This window comes from Melozone crissalis, unplaced genomic scaffold (assembly GCF_028551555.1).
Source record: "Melozone crissalis strain CALT ecotype California unplaced genomic scaffold, PUWL_Pcris_2 ptg000013l_1, whole genome shotgun sequence".
Lineage (NCBI taxonomy): Eukaryota > Metazoa > Chordata > Aves > Passeriformes > Passerellidae > Melozone > Melozone crissalis.
In genome coordinates, this window is record NW_026535791.1 from 22,140,671 (window position 1) to 22,158,216 (window position 17,546).

The 17,546-nt window shown below is 35.2% G+C and overlaps 1 protein-coding gene across 6 annotated transcripts in view; it reads right to left on the bottom strand.

Annotated features, from left to right (window-relative positions):
• The window catches only part of PCDH9 (protocadherin 9), a 671,446-nt gene that overhangs the window by 486,267 nt on the left and 167,633 nt on the right, over positions 1–17,546 (bottom strand). The window contains exon 2 of one of the 6 annotated variants that reach the window (XM_054271761.1): positions 9,347–9,543. The exons of the other annotated variants lie outside the window; for them this stretch is intronic. Within the exon in view, the coding sequence (XP_054127736.1) occupies positions 9,523–9,543 (21 nt within the window). The 3' untranslated portion in view covers positions 9,347–9,522. Of the gene's footprint in view, positions 1–9,346; positions 9,544–17,546 lie in introns of those variants that run through there. 6 annotated transcript variants of the gene reach the window in all.

A 17,546-nucleotide genomic window follows, 5' to 3' on the forward strand; every position in this document is an offset into this window, starting at 1 on the left:
TCAAAAAATGAAATGTGACTTCACATAAACATATGGTTGCATGGAAACACAAGCAGTGAGATGAACTTACTACCAGTAAAAAATGACAAAAAACTAAAGCTGAGCTATGCTATATCTAATCCTATCTTTCTTTAAATGACCCAAGAAAATAGATTATAGTCTCAGAAAAGCAGTCACAGCTTATAACAGAAACCACATATTTATAGGGAAACTTAGTTTTTTTATTCAAAATGTGAAGAATAAAAATGATTTTTCTTTCATTCCATGACAATATAACTTAGACAGTGATCTCTCCTGAAGTACAAGAACAGAAACTAGTTTTGCAATTATGCTATGCATTTGTATGAAGAATACATTAGGTTAAAGAAATAAATGAGATAATTAACATCCTGAATTTAATTTTGTATATGTTTTGGCTGGGATACACTTCATTGTCTTCACAGTAGACTGTATGGTGCTATGTTCTGGATTTCTGACCAAAACAATGTTGACAACATCCACATGTCTTACACATTTCTAAGCAGTGCTTGCACAGCCTAGAGACCTCTGCTTCTCATGCCACCCCACCAATGAGGCTGGAGGTACAGAAAAATTGTGAGATGGGACAGCTGGGACAGCTGCCCCCAAACTGACAGAAGGGATCCTCCATACAACATGATGTCATGCTCTGCACATAAAGCTGGGGGTAGAAGAAGGAAATGGGGACATTCAGAGTGATGGCATTTGTTTTTCCAAGTCCCGTGTGACACATGATGGAGCCCTGCTTGCCTGGAGATGGCCAAACACCTGCCCACCCACAGGGCATGGCAAATTAATTCCTTAGTTTTTTTTTTATTTTATTTTGTAGATGTTTAATTTTTTAAAATATTTTTAAAATGTTTTATTTTGTAAAAGTTTTTTGTAAATTTTTAAATCAAACTGAATTTATCCAAATCTATGAGTTTTATCACTTTAACCCTTCTGATTCACTTCCCCCATCCCACTGTGGGGGAGTGATCAAGTGACTGTGTGGGACTGAGCTGCTGGCTGGGGTTAAACCACAACCAGCTTTTAATTATTCTGGTAACAGGCAAACCACTTTTTTTTTTTTTTCTTTCATTATAATACAACAACCACTTTTGTTTCATAAGTGGTTTTCTTTATTTTCAATTCACCTTGGGTGGTGGGAAGGAAGACAGATTCAGATTTAAAGGGAGATTTGACACAGTTTCAGCTACTAAGTGAAGCCTATTGCTTTAGCCATTTTTGAGGTATACGCTGCTTTGTAATTCAGACATACAAAAAATGTCAACACTTTTAAGCAAAAATGTGTACATAAGCAAGCAAAATAAATGCGTTTAGTGTGGATGTTGTAAGAAAGAAGAAAATCAGAGCATAAGTAGCTCAGAATGTTCCAGCTAAATCTAACTTAACGCTCTTAGAACATGACTCCATGTGCTGCCTGGTCCATGTGCCCTGTTTCCTGTCTAGGTTTATCAGGACACCAACAAGAGGAGTATAGGAAGTGGCTTTCTGTTGCCAAAATACAAAACTCACATCATGTTATCATGTTGGGAATGTGCTCCATGATATTTGCAGGGTTGATACCTCCCATGCTACAGATATATTCAGTGTCTGGCTCCTACTCCACAGTAAAGAGAAATTTGATAGTGGTCAAATGAAAGGGCTTATCTCTTTCGTCAAGAACAAATAAAGTCATGTCTGATTGCAGTAGTTGTTACCCAAACATACATTCTTAATCCAATATATCTGAACAATCTATTGAAATTACTCAAGAAAGTATGGAAAGTTAGAAAAGGGAAGAACTAAAAAGTGATAGCTACAAAAAGAAATATTTTTTTTCTAATTCTTTAACATTTAGGATTTTTTCTAGAACTGTAAATAACTCAATAACTAGTAGTTATAAAGCTAACATAGCTAAATACGTGACACTGCAACAGTTCACTTTCTATTAGGAGACAAAATTTATGAGCCTATCTAAAGAAAACTATAGCCATTAGGAATTGATTACAGACTGAGATTTTCTGTAGCTAATCAAAAACTGACATATTCTTGTTGAATAGGATAACTGGCCGAATAAATTAATTTCAGTATTTTCAGGCAGAAGGCAACATGCCTAAATACTTCTCTTGAATGTTAGCAAATACAGGAATGCAAGCTGAAATTAGCTTTTCTCTGCTAATAAACCAGGATGCAGCTGAAGCATCCTATACAGGAAGATCAAACAGACTTATAATAACTGGCATTGGATGCTAAATTGCATCCGCAATATAATATATACACTAATATATATATATGTATAAATATATATAATGTCTTCAACAGATGGCCCAGGTCAAATCTAACCCCAAATCTAAAATATCATACAATTTAGGAAATCCACATACGATCAAGAAATATTGCTCTAGACCAATATACTGTACTTTTGTAAAAAGAGCCACTGCAAATTGATATCAGACCATCTGTACTGTTAGATACTACAACTGGAAAGCCTGGATCTACAGCTGATGACTCATGTATTAGCTTTACCAAAACTAAGCATATGAACTTTCAAAACTGTATCAACAGAGTCAATTTGCAATGAGTCAGCAAACTGCAAGTCCATCAAAGAATCAGCAAGGGAAATAACAGCTTTACTGATTTTAACAGAAGAATTTGCTTCCCATTTCTTCGCAAACAATGATACTTATTTTTTTATTGTGCACTTACTTTAACATGCTCAATAATGACAGTTTCTAATAGAAAATTTCTCAGAGGTACCCAGATCTTGACAGATGATTACATGCCAAATGTTTTTATCCTACACAAAACATGGTAATGGATGGTAAGGACAGGTGCAAAGGTAAAAGGATAGGTGCAAAACATTAGTATGCATGTGCATGTAAGTGTCCATACATGACATGAAACTTTTGTAGCAATCCCATTAGATGCCAAAAAGTCTTCTAATCAGATGTTAAATACCAATTTAAAAAAAAGAAAATCTGGGACACGTAGGATGGTGTTCTTTAGTAAACTTTGATTCTGAGGATGAAAAATTGAGATTTGTCATCCTCTTGTACAGTGACTAATGAGCTAATAAATTTACAGACAGATGAATGCAGAGTTCTTGATTTCTCTTTAAAAAGGTAGCTACAGCCTAAAGAATTATTTTAATAAAATAGGGAATACAATAAAACACAATAAAACCCATAAATACTGTGAAAGGACTACGTTTTCAAGAACTCTACCAACCCTCATAAATGTAAATGAGACTGTTTACTGTGGTACCATTACTCATGAGTATTCTCTTTTAGTAAAGGCAATTTTTAAAAAAAAAAAAGTAATTTCTAAAAGCTGCGTATTATAAATCCTTTCACACATGGAAATTGTAAGGGATTATAGATTGCAGTCCATGTTATAGTAAGAAAGAATTATTATCCTTCGTTACTTTGAGCAGGTAATTTCATTTCTTTCTTCTCCCCTTTCCTTTCTTATTCTTCACCTATGAATCCTACTTTTCTTGTAAGCCTTTTGAAGAAGGAATTATTTATATCTGTAGTTTAATCCTCCAGCATTGACTGGGGACTGCAGAAACAATTGCAATGCAGATACAAGAAAGGGATGCCGAGGTAGTCACAGCTGAAAGTGTCACACCTACACTATTGTTAAAGTTACCTATGAAGATGTTTCTTGGTTTGGAGCTTGTGCTCTAAACTAAACTGATCTTCCTTTTGTCAAAGAGTTCCTAATGATTTCTAATAGCTTCTAGAGTTCACTACAGACTTACTTCATTTATTGTCCTCATCACTCCGTTTCTGTCTTCACTTGCCTGCTTTCTGTCCCTCTTCAACATATTGTTACTGTAGGAGGTATTCACACTGTCTAACTTTAGTCTACTAATTTAGGGCTCTGAATCACCCTCTTTGAGTGCCTACATCTCATAGAATATGACTATATATGGAATAGACATTTTTAAACTCAGGTGTTCTAATATGTACTTTTTTCAAACACCCAAAGTAGCTTGGCCTAGGTGGTGTTAATATTCCAATGCATAAAGCAGTTCCTGACAACAGTGAGCAAAGTTATTAAGTGACTGGTTTACAGGTATTTTTGTACTAGCTTGGCATCTCACTTTCCTTTTTTCTCACCTAGATTTAATGCAGTAATCACACTATCTGTAGCAAAGCATAAAAGAAAAAAAAATTAAAGAAGATTAAATGCAAATAGTATCTACTAATGGAATTTACTAAAATATCCACAGAATTTAAAAAGCAAATGCCTGCTCAATAAATTGCTGCATTCAGCCAAGGAGGCTGCAGCTGTGAGTAAGACAGTACATCAGTCCCACGCCTAACCACATCTTGACCTTTCTTTTGAGACTGTCAACAAAGGTGCCAATTAGAGCAATGATTTAGAGCAACACATTTTGCGTTCTGCTAAACACAACTGTTACCAAGGGGACAAAGATCATGCATTTTGCTTAATACTGGATGCCTGATTGGCTCAATACAAATCTTCCGCTGACAACCACTTTGGTAAGCCTCAAGATGAGAAGTAGGTAAGTGCACCACCCACATACTTTTCTTTTGATCTCCTGGGACACAGAAAAGCTTACACTGTAAATATCTGAAGGATTTCCTGGCATATTGTTGATTTTGCTTAGTTTATCATCTCTCACACACAAACTCAATCATATAAGAAATTACTAAATTATTTTTGAATCAGAACAATATTAAACTATTTGTTTCCATATATCACAACTAATATATGGCCATAAATTATGCATCCTAATTCAACATAAGGAGAGCTGCAATCCAGATATTCAAACTTAGCTTCTGAAAGCCTCTTCTTCAACCAAGCCATAATAAAAGGCTTAAGCAAAATATGAATCAACTATCAAATTATTTATTTAAAGAATGGTAAATAAGGTGATGAGAGACAGAAAAAGAAGAAATTTTTTTCTGTCTCAGTTGCAATGTGAATGCATGCAATTTTGATAAAGAGAGGCAAGATGCAAACAATGTATAGTTGAATACAAACTGCCCATAGCATAAAAAATAAGTGAGTTATGTACCAAGGGTAGGGAAAAGACTATGATACAGTCTTAAATATAAGTTTAAATTTTATCTTGGAGTTCCATTAGCAGGATACATGTTGATGATCTCACAAACAACATAATATCTACACAAATCTATTTTAAGTGTACAAGAAAATCTTTAGCTGACACAGACATTCAAAGAATTACTTTGAAAGAAGTCAGGCATTTCTATATGTGGTTCACTAAAATGAAAAAAACCCTATATATATAACAATTACTATCAATTCATATACATCTAAAGTTAAATTAATATAAGGGGAACTAGTTTTACTCAATATAACACTGTTTGTCCATCCCAATCAGATCTGCTTCCCACACAGCAATTTCTATGAACTGATCATCTAAGGAGAAGCACAGGACACAGAATGACAGAAGACATGTGCAAGCAGGTTTTCAGTACAAGTATTTCAAACTGAATCTGTATTAAGGCATACTGACTGACATTCATGATAGGCCTACTTACTTCGATCTACCAAATCCTGGGAGGTGGGAAGAACTTATATAACATACACTACTTTAAATCTCATATTTCTCAGTAAATGTTATGAAAAAAGCTTCAAACATTGGGCTAAAATTTACCAGGCAGTTCAGAGATGTTTGCATGCAAACTAGCTACTGCTACATTAAAATTCTTTTACAGTTAGGCACAGGATTAACAAGTTTCTTTACCAGTTGTCTCTTTTTTAAAATAAGTACTATGTCTTTTGGGGGGTGGGGGTGGTGGTTCAGGTTTTTTTTGGTTTTATGGTGAGAAAAAGTGTATTGTGTAACAGCAAGCTATGATGTAACTATGATCAACACTTCTGTCTGTACTTTAAATCCTTAATTGCTTCCTTAAAACTAGCCTAGGAAAATTAAAATCAGTACCTTGAAAATACACATAGTTTTAAAGCTATAAAAGGAAGCCAATTGAACTGAATATATTTTTTAAATTTGAAAGTATAAACTTTATTGCTTTTCTCTTTAGGGATTTTCTTCTCCCCCTGCCTCCTGCAGCTCTAGCTTACTATTGCATGAACAGAACTATGTTATACCTGATTAATGGAATTTGAATTGGAACCTAAAAGTTAAAGGCCAATCTGATTTCACTGTTCAAAATCAATAAAATCTGAAATTTAACAAAAACCAGATGAACAACTAAAAACAAGTCAATGAGTGAAGCTATCACAGCTACCATTTATTTTAAGTGACACGGTAGGTAACTTGGATTAAATTTCCTACTAAAGACTTGCCTTAAAAATATTATTCAGTCAGTAGAATAGGGCTTTTACAGAACTATGGAGATAAATACAACTTTGAAATCTTCAGGCTAGAGAACATTTTCAATTTAATTTATGTTCTTTTTTGGTATGGCTTTACAATAAATGGTCAGTAAGAGCTCGAAAATACAACACAAAAGTTTGCAATACTGTATTTAATTTTGATAGGAAGGAAAAGATTAAGTAATTCCACTGATTCAGCCTTGGGTTCCATACCAGTTGGGAAAATTCAAAGGATGCACTCTGAGAGTCATGTTTTCAAAAGTCTAGTTCTATGAATAGACAGCATTCATATACCTGCTGATGTTTACAGGTTGTTAATGATACACTAATATACTTAAAATACTACTTAATGTGAAAGGAAATAACGTAGACATCTTGTGCCTAGGCACAATCCAAGTATTTTGTGAAATCTAAGTATGAAGACAGAAGTTTCTTTTATTAAAATTCAGCTAGAAGAGCATTTTCTTGTCTAACAGATAAATGACATGATACCTTATATGTCACCTGTCAAATACTTGATTTCATAGATTCTCCATTTCTCAAAGTCACATTGGTATGGAAAACAATATTTGAAGTTAATGTAATAATTAATGTATCTGTCCATCTAGCTTTAGTGTTTTCAGCTGTTTTCTTCTGGGAACCATATATATTTCTGCTTGGAGAGATTTGACTGGATGGTTCAAGGACCATGGTTTGTCTTACATAAAAAAGTATAATTAAAAGTGTCAGGAGAAAGTCCATGTCTTTGAAAAATAGAGTGCTGTCATAGAGAAAACAAAACAAGAAACCAAACTGAAACAAAACAATACAAAAAAGCAAAATACCAAGTGATTTGAGAGTGTTCATAAAAAACAGCTTTTCAACAGTATTTTTGTCATACTTGGACAAAATCTGAACTCCACTTTAATAAAAGCAGAATTCCTGTTGGTTTTTGCTGTTATGATTTTCAAGTGATATTGTAAGATCTAAATAGAAAAATTGCATATATTTATGTCTCTGTGATTGTGTATATGTGGAAAATCCCCAGTAACAACAGCACCAAATTGCCCCCTAATCAAGTTCCTGATCAAGTATAGGACAGCTGAGTATTTCACACATATACTTCTATGGCTGTAAACTTCAGGTAAAAAAAAAAAAATAAAAACAAGCCTAAATTCAGAAAGGTTACCTTTTGTGCCTCATAATTCTATTAGTTTACTTAGCCTAACAGAAATAAAAATCATAACTGCATTTTGTTTTATATGAAATTGGAATGTAGAGGTACCAAAACCATACCACCCAATCCTTCTCCCAGTAGTTACATAAATTCCTGTGATTCAAACTTGATGTTTTTCTTGTCACAGATTTCAGGATGAAACTGAACCTTTCAAATAAGCAAGTATTTTAGCCAACATCATCCTTGACAGTTTATTCCCATTGTGATATTTCACTTACTATCTTGTACATTAAAGTAATAACTATTGATACCACCCCCCGGAAAGAAATCATTACTTGGGACTAACAACATGGAAGGATGGAAAGTATTAAAACATTCTATTTGGAAAATGCAGTGTCTCTTATCCTGCTACACTGGGGAAAGTAGGAGGATGCACAGCCTTTTAAGGAAAGTAGAGAAACAAGAAGATTGTCTGAAAATGGGAAAATCTAAATATATTCAAATCAATTCTTATATAGGTTCTAGAGAAAAAAAGAAAAAAAAATCCCAAAAAGAAAGAAGTACAGATTCTTCCCTGAATTGTTACAGTGATACAGGTTTATTTCAGTCAGCATTTAAATACTTATTTATTGATATATTTTATCATTATGGATTTACACGAAAAATAGTGGGATACAGGCTTTGCATAGTGAGTAACAGCTTCCCAGAGGTGCTGAAAAGTATTTTGTGACATTCTCCCAAATGAAAAAGCACCATTGAAAAGGTATATATTTATGTCTTAATACTACTTGAATGTACACACATTTCAAGAGATATATTACTCCACAGCAACTGCAAAGCACAGATATTTTCAGTATGAAGCCAGCACCAGGCACAGCATTGTCACTGTTTTCCATGTGTATTGTTTCCACAAAACTCCACCGCCAATCATTTAATGCTATTTTCTTAGGTTTGGTAGGCAAACTGTAAAAACTGACATAACTTTTTATTAGGTGGCTGCTTATTTTGCAAATCTATTGTGAAAAGCATTCAGCTTTGAATTGTTGCAGTGAGCTCATACTTTTGCTATAATTTTTTCCCTCTAAATTAACTAAATGACACACAGTATTGTTTCTATTCTTATATTTGATGCAGAAGTGCCATTAATATAACAATATGTTCACTCATAGGTGTGACTATACATTTTATGGTCCATCTCTGTCACTGTCTTATTTTGCACAAGCCCTGTGGTATTTTAGAGCCTTCAACAATTTAGTGAGAGCACTGAGTTTTCTTCCTATTCTTCCTTCAAATGAGAAACTCTAAATTTTCGATTGTGCTATATTTTACCAGTACTTTTTGTGTTGCTATGAATTAACAAAAAGGTCACAGTGGCAACTTTTTCTGTTACTCTCCTATAATTCTGCATCCTATATTTTACTGTATCAAAGCAGCTTGCTAAAGGAAAAAAAATATATGTAGTATAAATACTCTTATACACATAGATATATATGTGTGCATATATATATATATAGATATGTATGTATAATTGGTCCATAGATAGACATAGATTATATTTCATGTTCTGTCCTCTCAGCTTATCAGGCACCAGCACTAGTTATTGAGGAGTTACTAACATTTTCATAGGCTTGTTCACAAATTAAATACTTGATCCCTGTTGTCACTGTTAACTGGTGTCAACCTGTGCTCAACCCAAAATAGTTTGGATTAGGATTGGGTGGACCTCAGTACAGAAAAAACAGGATTTATGTTAGATAAAACTATGGGAATATCACAAGAAGTTCTAGCTTTCCTTATAGTTCCTTTACCAAACAGGTAGGGTCTGAGTTGCAGGTGTCTGATCACATATGTTCAGGATCTCTTTTACTGTCCATTCTGAGTTCAAGGCAGTGGCATGCATCTGTGCAAGGTGTCCCAAGGAGTCTGAGGAGCCTTCTCTGTGCAAGCAATCTTCTTGGTGCAGAAAGGTGGTGAGGTCTGTTGCATACTGTAGGCAGTCAGGGTTGGTGAAGCACACATAGACTCTCTCAGGGAGAGGATGGAGAACACTTGAGAGAAAGAGAGAGAGATACCAGGAAATAAGCAGGCCTAGGGGAGGTCAGGACGTATAAAGCCTCAAAATAAGTTTGCCCTTCCCCTTTCCAACAAGAACTTTAGGTATTTCAAATCCTAAAATATCTTGGTTCATATCAGATTGTGAAAGAAAGTCTTGAAAATTAACAGCTGTCTAGATCATACCACTAGTTTGCTTTTTCCTTATTTTCACACAAAGTCTGAGGTGTAACAAGTAGACTCATATATTCCTGCCTATTTGCAATGATTAAATTCCTGGTTTTTAGGATTATCACCAAGACAATTCTCAGAACTGCTGTGCTAAAAGCTTGCTCCCATCTTGATTTTGAACGTGTCTGCCCAACATGATGAATTAATTAGTTTTCCATTTTCTGCCCTTAATTTCCATACTTGTGGTTGCAAACAGGATAGTTGTCTCTCAAATATTTAGCTTTAATTGTGAAGGCAACTTGGCCCTTGACCTTGTTAGTGTAATTGAATAAATGTGGTGAGAACAATGTTCCTCTCAAGAGATTCAGTCTCCATCTCAAGTCAGAGACTAAGCAATTTTGGGATAGGATGCAAAATGAAGCAAAAATTTTCTCAAAGATTGAAAAAAACAAAACATACATACTGTCAATTTTCACTATAGCAAAACCTCAATGGCAGGGTGCTTCAAGGCACCACACAAGGACCAAGTGCTCAAAATGTATTAAGTAATGTCAAAAAAAAAGTGAACAGCAACTTGGCAAAATTTACAAATAACAAGGAAATATTACTAACCAAGTCTAAATAAGACAGGAAATCTGAGAGAAAATTGACTCAGGGAGATGGGTGGCCATCTTAAAAACCCACCAAAAAACCAACAAACCACCAAACAAACAAACAAACAAACAAACTGGAAACCAAAACCAAAGCAAAGAAATCTAAATGTGTATTAGATTATTTGTTTTATCAGAGATCTCACTTACTAGCACTATTTTAGGAAAAACACCTGGGTCTCACTGCAGACAGCTCAAAGAAGAGCCCTGCTTGATGAGCAGCTGCAGTCAAAAAAGCACATAAAATTTTCAAATACAGAAGAAAATGAGGTGAAGAATAAGAAAGAAAGAAAATATGTCATTATATGAATCAATAATTTTCCCTTCTCTGGAATAGTGTGAAGTACTGGTCACCCCATCACAAAAAGATATTACTGAATTAGAAGGTATTCAGAAAAGACTGATTGTGATAATTAGGCACATGGACAAGCCTTCATATGAAAAGACTGAAAAAACTGGAATTGTTAACCTTAAGAAAAAAAAAATAAAATATGAATAAGGAGGGATATGATGAAAGTATAAAAATGGTAAGTGGCAAAGAGAAAATAGATCAGGAACTTCTATAGTCCTGCATCTCATAATTCAAGAACAAAAGGACACTAAGTGAAAGTGAAAAGCAGCAGCTCCAAATCTGATAAAAGAACATACTTTTTAATGCAGCACATAATTAGATTATGGAATTCAATGCCACAGGATGTCACTGATGTCAAGACCTTACCAAGACTCAAAGAAGGACTTGGCACATACAACTCGTGATATTCTTGGGAATTTTATGCTAACTAACCGTTAAAAGGTTTTGAAAGAGAGGTTATGTGCCATATTTCATGATTTAAAAGAAAATAATTTAAAAAAGAATTTGGAGAAAAGTTCCCTCTAAGTGGATATTCCCATCTCTTGCTGTCTGATTATTTTGTTCTTTTCTTTGCTTCATATGTTGGCATTTTCTCTTGAGACATCTGGGCAGTCTTGGTGGGAGGCTGTGTTATAATGAATAACTATTCTGTTCTAATTACTATTATCCCAGTCCTACCCCACTATCTTAGTATCTCCTATAAAATCTTAATATTAGGACTTTGGGCTTCCCTTTTGCAGAATAATTGTCTTATGCTCTATTGTATTCCACTCCATTCCAGTTAGCCAACTAGATTTGTCACCCATTGTCACTTAGTATAACCATTGTTGTAAGCTATATAGCATTGTGCATGTGTTTGGAGCAACTGTGAAACTTCTAGATGCAGAACCAAATAATTTTTTGCTGTGACAGCTATACAATTGATTCTGTGTGCCCCAATTGTCTTCCAGCCCTATCTTAACCTCCAGCCACGCTACTGACATCTTGCTTCCCATCCTGCAGCTGGAAAACATATGCAGTGTCTCTAAAATAGAGGCACTTTAGTTTTTAAACTTCCTATTCTCCACAGCTTACTTACCACATTTTTCTCCTTTCTGCCTGCCTGGCTGCTGAGAGAGATAAAGTATTTTTGTTCCCATTTTTGTTATTATACTATTTCTTTTCTAATTCATTAGCTTTTTCTTTACCTATTTTTTTTCTATATGAAGGCTTTCAGTGCAGGTAAACAATGACAGGCATAAGCATAAAAGAACTTCTCAGATCAGATCTGTTAAGTGAAAATTGAATCAAAAACAGGGTGTGGGAAATACTTGATAGAAGCAGGATCAGAGATTTTGAACATCATTCTCAAACAGGTATTCCTCCCTCTGTTATAAATTTCATTACATTCTCAAAGCTGGAAGGCATGGAGGCAGGAAGAAAACCTTTAAGTACCTTCCTATGTAGCCAGCAAAATACCTGCTAAATTCTGTGAGGTTTTGGGAGTAGCTACAAAGTAAGTGAAGATATTGGGGGTGGAGGCACAGAGAGCAGCTGTGCTCATAGGGCCAGCTGGGGGGCTGTACAGGCCTTGAAAAGAAGTTGAATTCAGACAGTGCTTACAAACTGGACACCACAGGGAGACTGTGAAGATACCAAGGGATAACACCTGGAAGAAGAAAGGCAGCCCCAACTGAGCTAAGATGCGACTAGCTACCACACAGAGACGTGATGTGTTTTGTCTCCTTCTCTTCCCCAACAACTTCCATCCCATAAAGTTTTCAAGATTCAATGTGGCAGGTTGCCAGATAATCTCATCAAAGTTCTCCTTCCCACAAAAGGCTAGATCTTTGAAGGTCTCTTCCAACCTGGGCTGTTGTGTGATTCTATGAATTGGGACTGTATATATTAGTACACTGCTTTGGCACTGACTATTTTCCTGAACTTTCATATGCATGCCTCACTAACAAAACATAGTCCATAATTATTTTCTCTTTTTTATATTTTAGGATAAAAATATTAAAGTAGCAAAAAATGGGTAATGTTCTACCTCTCACAAATTGAGCTGGTATATCACACACAATGCTACAAAACACCATGCAGATTAGATATTTGTGTTGTCTTTGGGACATCCACGTAGCACTCACCATATGGTTTAGATATGCCTGAGGGTTTACAGTTAGTTTGCAAGACTGGTTTTAGGCTGAGTTCAATCCACAGGACATGTACTGAGGACACTCAGGCATAAATATGCTATTGTAGTACAACATTCAATAGCAAAAGAGGAGGAGCTGGATAGCAACAGTAAGGAATTTAATTTTAAAAGTCTAGAAGAAATGGATCCTATATTATGTGCAATAATAAAAAAGCATGAATACTTTCTAGTCTACAGGAATATGAGAGTTTTTTCCAATCTTTGAAAATTTACAAACACCAACTACGAATAATTAGTATGTTTATTGTTCTTCACCTTTTAAATTTTTAATACTTAATTCTCGTTGATTGCAATTCCTTCACCATGAAACAAGGAAATACCTTCAATCTGAAAGGCATCCACGAGCAAAATAGTGCATTGTATTTTTTAAGTACAACCTAAATAAAAGAAATACCCAAATGATGCACAAATACTGTATTTTCAGCCATATTTTGCCAATTTTATTTTACTAAAACTCATCTAGTTTTAAATTATCTTCCTTCTTGAAAATTCATATTTTGAAAAGAAGTAGGAGACCACCTGATCAGGAAGAGCAGATTTACCTAAATGATCATTATTTTTCAACAAAAAGTTACAAAAAGTTTTCATCTAGATGTTTATACTCCCTTTTCAAGTCTGCCAGTCTTCCTTTTGAAGTCCTCTATTCTGAATATTGTCACCAGTTAAACAGCATGCCCTGAAGCCAAGAAACATTTCTAATACATTTACTGAAAACCATTCTAACAAATATGCTTTCCCCTTCTTAGCAAAGAAAAATAAATGTCACCCATCTATTAAAACAAAACATAAAATGTCTCATTATGGTTATGCAAAACTAGGTTTCCCATATTACTTCAATTATGTTACACAATGCATGCTATCTTCCTGTTTTGCATAGTGAAGCTAAACAACATATTTTTACCTTTTTTTCCCCTATATCTTGTATTAGGTCTGTGTTCTTTTGTTATGAATTGTGTCTGATATAGACAAATACACTTCTTTTACCATTAAAACAATTTTATCTTGAAAATTTAAGTCAATTAGATTAGACAGAAATGTTCATGGAATGAAATATGGATGGGATAGATTTCAGCATTTTAGTTAAAGGGGCACTTTGTTTTGTTTTGTGTCCTGTAGGGCACTTTTTTTTGTTTTCTGCCACTGTATACTTGATAATGAGCTTTGGAAGAAATACCAATGAATACCATTCCATCTGCTTCCATTATGGCAAATGTCTTTTTAAAACAGAAAAGAGAATTTGTGCCTATTTTAAAAGACACAAATTAATGTGCAGAATGTTATAAGACCCATTCAGTTCTTCTAAAAAGTGAACCTTCTAAACCTGGACTTTCACTTACCCAATTACAAGTCAGGTTTCGGCAGTAAAGGTGAAACTAAGAGACCTTCTTAAAATAAAGGCCTACTGAGTTTTATGCTCTCCAATCTATTACAGCTTTATCTATTTATCAAAGAAAATAATATTCAGTGCTATGCAGAGCTCACAGGCTTGCATGTAGCTTTCTCAATACCTTATTTGAGATTTGGCATACACGACGCTTTATCCTCAATCCAAAAGTGATTTTTTTTCTGTTCAGTGCAGAGATTGAGCTATGCTTAATGGTTTTGAATTGGCTTCCCTAAGGCTGAAAAGATCCTTTTTTTCTTAGACATTTCAATCAGGAATGGTGTGGTTGGAAGACACCAATGGCAAAGCACAGCTTTTTTTATTCTGTAGTTTTCATGAGAATACAAACCACTTTTCCATGAAAATAGTTAGGCAAGCAGAAAAGCTTAAACATACTTAATATTAAGTCTAAACATAACTAATACCTAACTATAGTTATAAATGTAACTTTCACTTAACATTTGTATATGGTATGCTTTATGCACCCATGCCTTTAAAAAAGAAATCCTAAAATAAACCACAGAGTCCCAGCATTAGCAAAGATAATAACAGATTCTCTGCTTCTATTGTCCTAACATAAATTTACCTCTGGGCATTACTGCACAGAACAGAAGCTGTTACTATTCCCTTTGTCTACATTAAAATTTTCCAGTATTAAGATATAGGTAATACCGATTTGTAATTGCTTCCACAAAACCACTCATGTATCAAAACCAGCCTCTATTCAGGATTCCAATGAGAACAAGGGTCCAGATGTGCAACCCTCATCCATATAATTAATCCAATGATATTCACTACTTAAATATAAGCAAGCAATTACTCAAGTGAGGTGTCTGAAATTGTTGATTTTTGTTCTTAGCCAGTAGTTTATGCATGCATAACTTTCAATTTTTTTAATAATTTTAAATTTAAAATTCTAAATCCTTTTACATTTATCCAGGAAGGTCAGTTTTGGAAGTTTTAGGTTTATAAGGGGAAGTTCTAATATTGTAAGGGGTATTACAGAGTGGTCATCTTTATGCCATGCAGTGGACAATTACTACATAAAATATCTTGGGTTTTTGTTTCCCCTGAGATTAAAATTGCTAGTAAAAAGGAATTACAAAAATGCAAAACAATCTCTGAGCCAATAACATTTTTATAAACCACTGTGGGATCACTCTTTTCCTTAGTTCATGAAATTCAGTGGATTTTTAGTTCATGGTAACTGGAGTTCTCTCTTGAACTATTCTTCTTCATTTCCCTTCTAATCTCCCAAACTGTCAGTGTTCAGACATAAGAACATTTTTTTTTTTCCAGCTCATTCATTTCTTCCAAAAGATCTCAAAGTACAAAGCAGACAATTATTTATCCAGAGATGGATGAAAGTGGACACTATTGTCACATTTTTAGTAAGTTTGCAGACAATACTAAGTTGGTGGGAGTGTTTCCTGTTGGAGGGTAGGAAGGCTCAGCAGAGGGATGTAGAAAGGTTGGATCCCTGAGTTTAGGTGAATTGCATGAAGTTTAATATGGCAAAGTGATGGGTCCTGCACTTGGTTCACAATAATCTCATTCAGCCCTACTGTTTTGTGGGTGGATGGCTGGAAATCTGCCCAACAAAAAAGGACCTGAGGTGCTGGTTGTGCCCAGGTGGCCAAGAGGGCCAATGGCACCCTGGCCTGTATCAGCAACAGTGTGACCAGCAGGACCAGGGCAGTGATTGTCCTCCAGTACTCGGCACTGGTGTGGCCACACCTCAAATCGTGTGTTCAGTTTTGGGCCTCTCACCACAAGGACATTGAGGTGCTGGAGGGTGTCCAGAGAAGGGCAATGAATCTGGTGAAGAGTCTGAAGCCCAAGTCTTACAGGGAGCAGCTGAGGGTACCAAGGTTGTTTAGACTATTAAAAAGGAGGTTCAGGGCTGAACTTGTACTCTCTACAAGTACCTGAGAAGATGCTGTAGCCGAGTAGGGGTTGTTCTCTTCTCCCAGGTAAAAAGCAATAGGATAAGAGAAAATGGCCTCAAATTGTGCTGGGAAGGATACCAGGAAAATATCTCGGAGGAAAGGTTGTCAAGCACTTAAATGGGCTGGCCAGGAAAGTTGTTGAGTCACCATTCCTGGAGGTATTTAAGACATGCAGTTGTGGCCCTTACAGAGATGGCTTAGTGATGGACTTGGCAGTGCTGGCATAACAGTACGACTCAATTATCTTAAAGGATCTTTCACTCCTAAATTATTCTCATTCTGCAAAGTTCTAACATGGGATGAAGGAATAGAGAGTCCTAAGCATGTTAGAGTCTGATTTTTTTCAACATTTGGAGGGAAGGTATATTTGGGATATAGATATTCTGTCCTCCTCTCAAGCTCTAAAAGAACTGAGAATCAGAATCATGTAGTCATAAGTATGCCAAGTGAATTAATCTGTAGGAATTGTAGCTATTTGTGTAAAATTATATAAATCTGATTAGTTATTAAGTTCTGCAATTCCCAAGTGCTAACACAGGCTGCAATTGCCACATAGTAAGTCAAAAGCAAAAGGATAAGCTGTCTGCTGTAAATGAGATGATGGCTGAAGACCTGAGAGCTGGCATTTGGCCAAACTGAAGATTTGTATAAGACAAACGGGGCTGAGAAATAATTTTAATCAGTAGTGGACAATTTTTGACAGAGAAAATAAAAAGATGTTATTGATCTTGTCAGCCTTATCTCAAATTCTCCTTAATTACTATGGCCAAATTAGAAGTAGTATCTTCTATTAAATTGTTCATGCCAACCAAATTCCCATACAGTTAACTCCAAATAATGAATAGCCTACAGGACAAACTTTATTCATAACTTCATACATTTTTAACAATCTTTTTCAAAACAGTGGTTAGTATTGTGACTCTTGGCCTTAACAGAAACCAGTAGCATGCATATGTTGTCCAAAAGAAAATATTAGCATTTAGTTGATTGGTTATTTTGCTGTGTGCTACTTCTCTACCAATGTCTTCAAATGTCTTGGGCAGTTTACAGATTTGGTTTTCATTCAAGTGAGGCATTTGAAGTGCTAGGCTGGTCCCAACATTCTGAAAATAATCTATAGCTGTTCCAAGCTACTTCTCTAATGTCCTAATGGGCAGTATTTTGGCTTTGCAACAGCTGTTGGTCTATCTAGACTATATGTAGTGATCCCCTGAAAAAACATGTGGCTCTATAAAGGAATCAGTGAGACACCTATAACAACTCCTTTTTCAACAGGTCTAAATACAACATTGAAACACT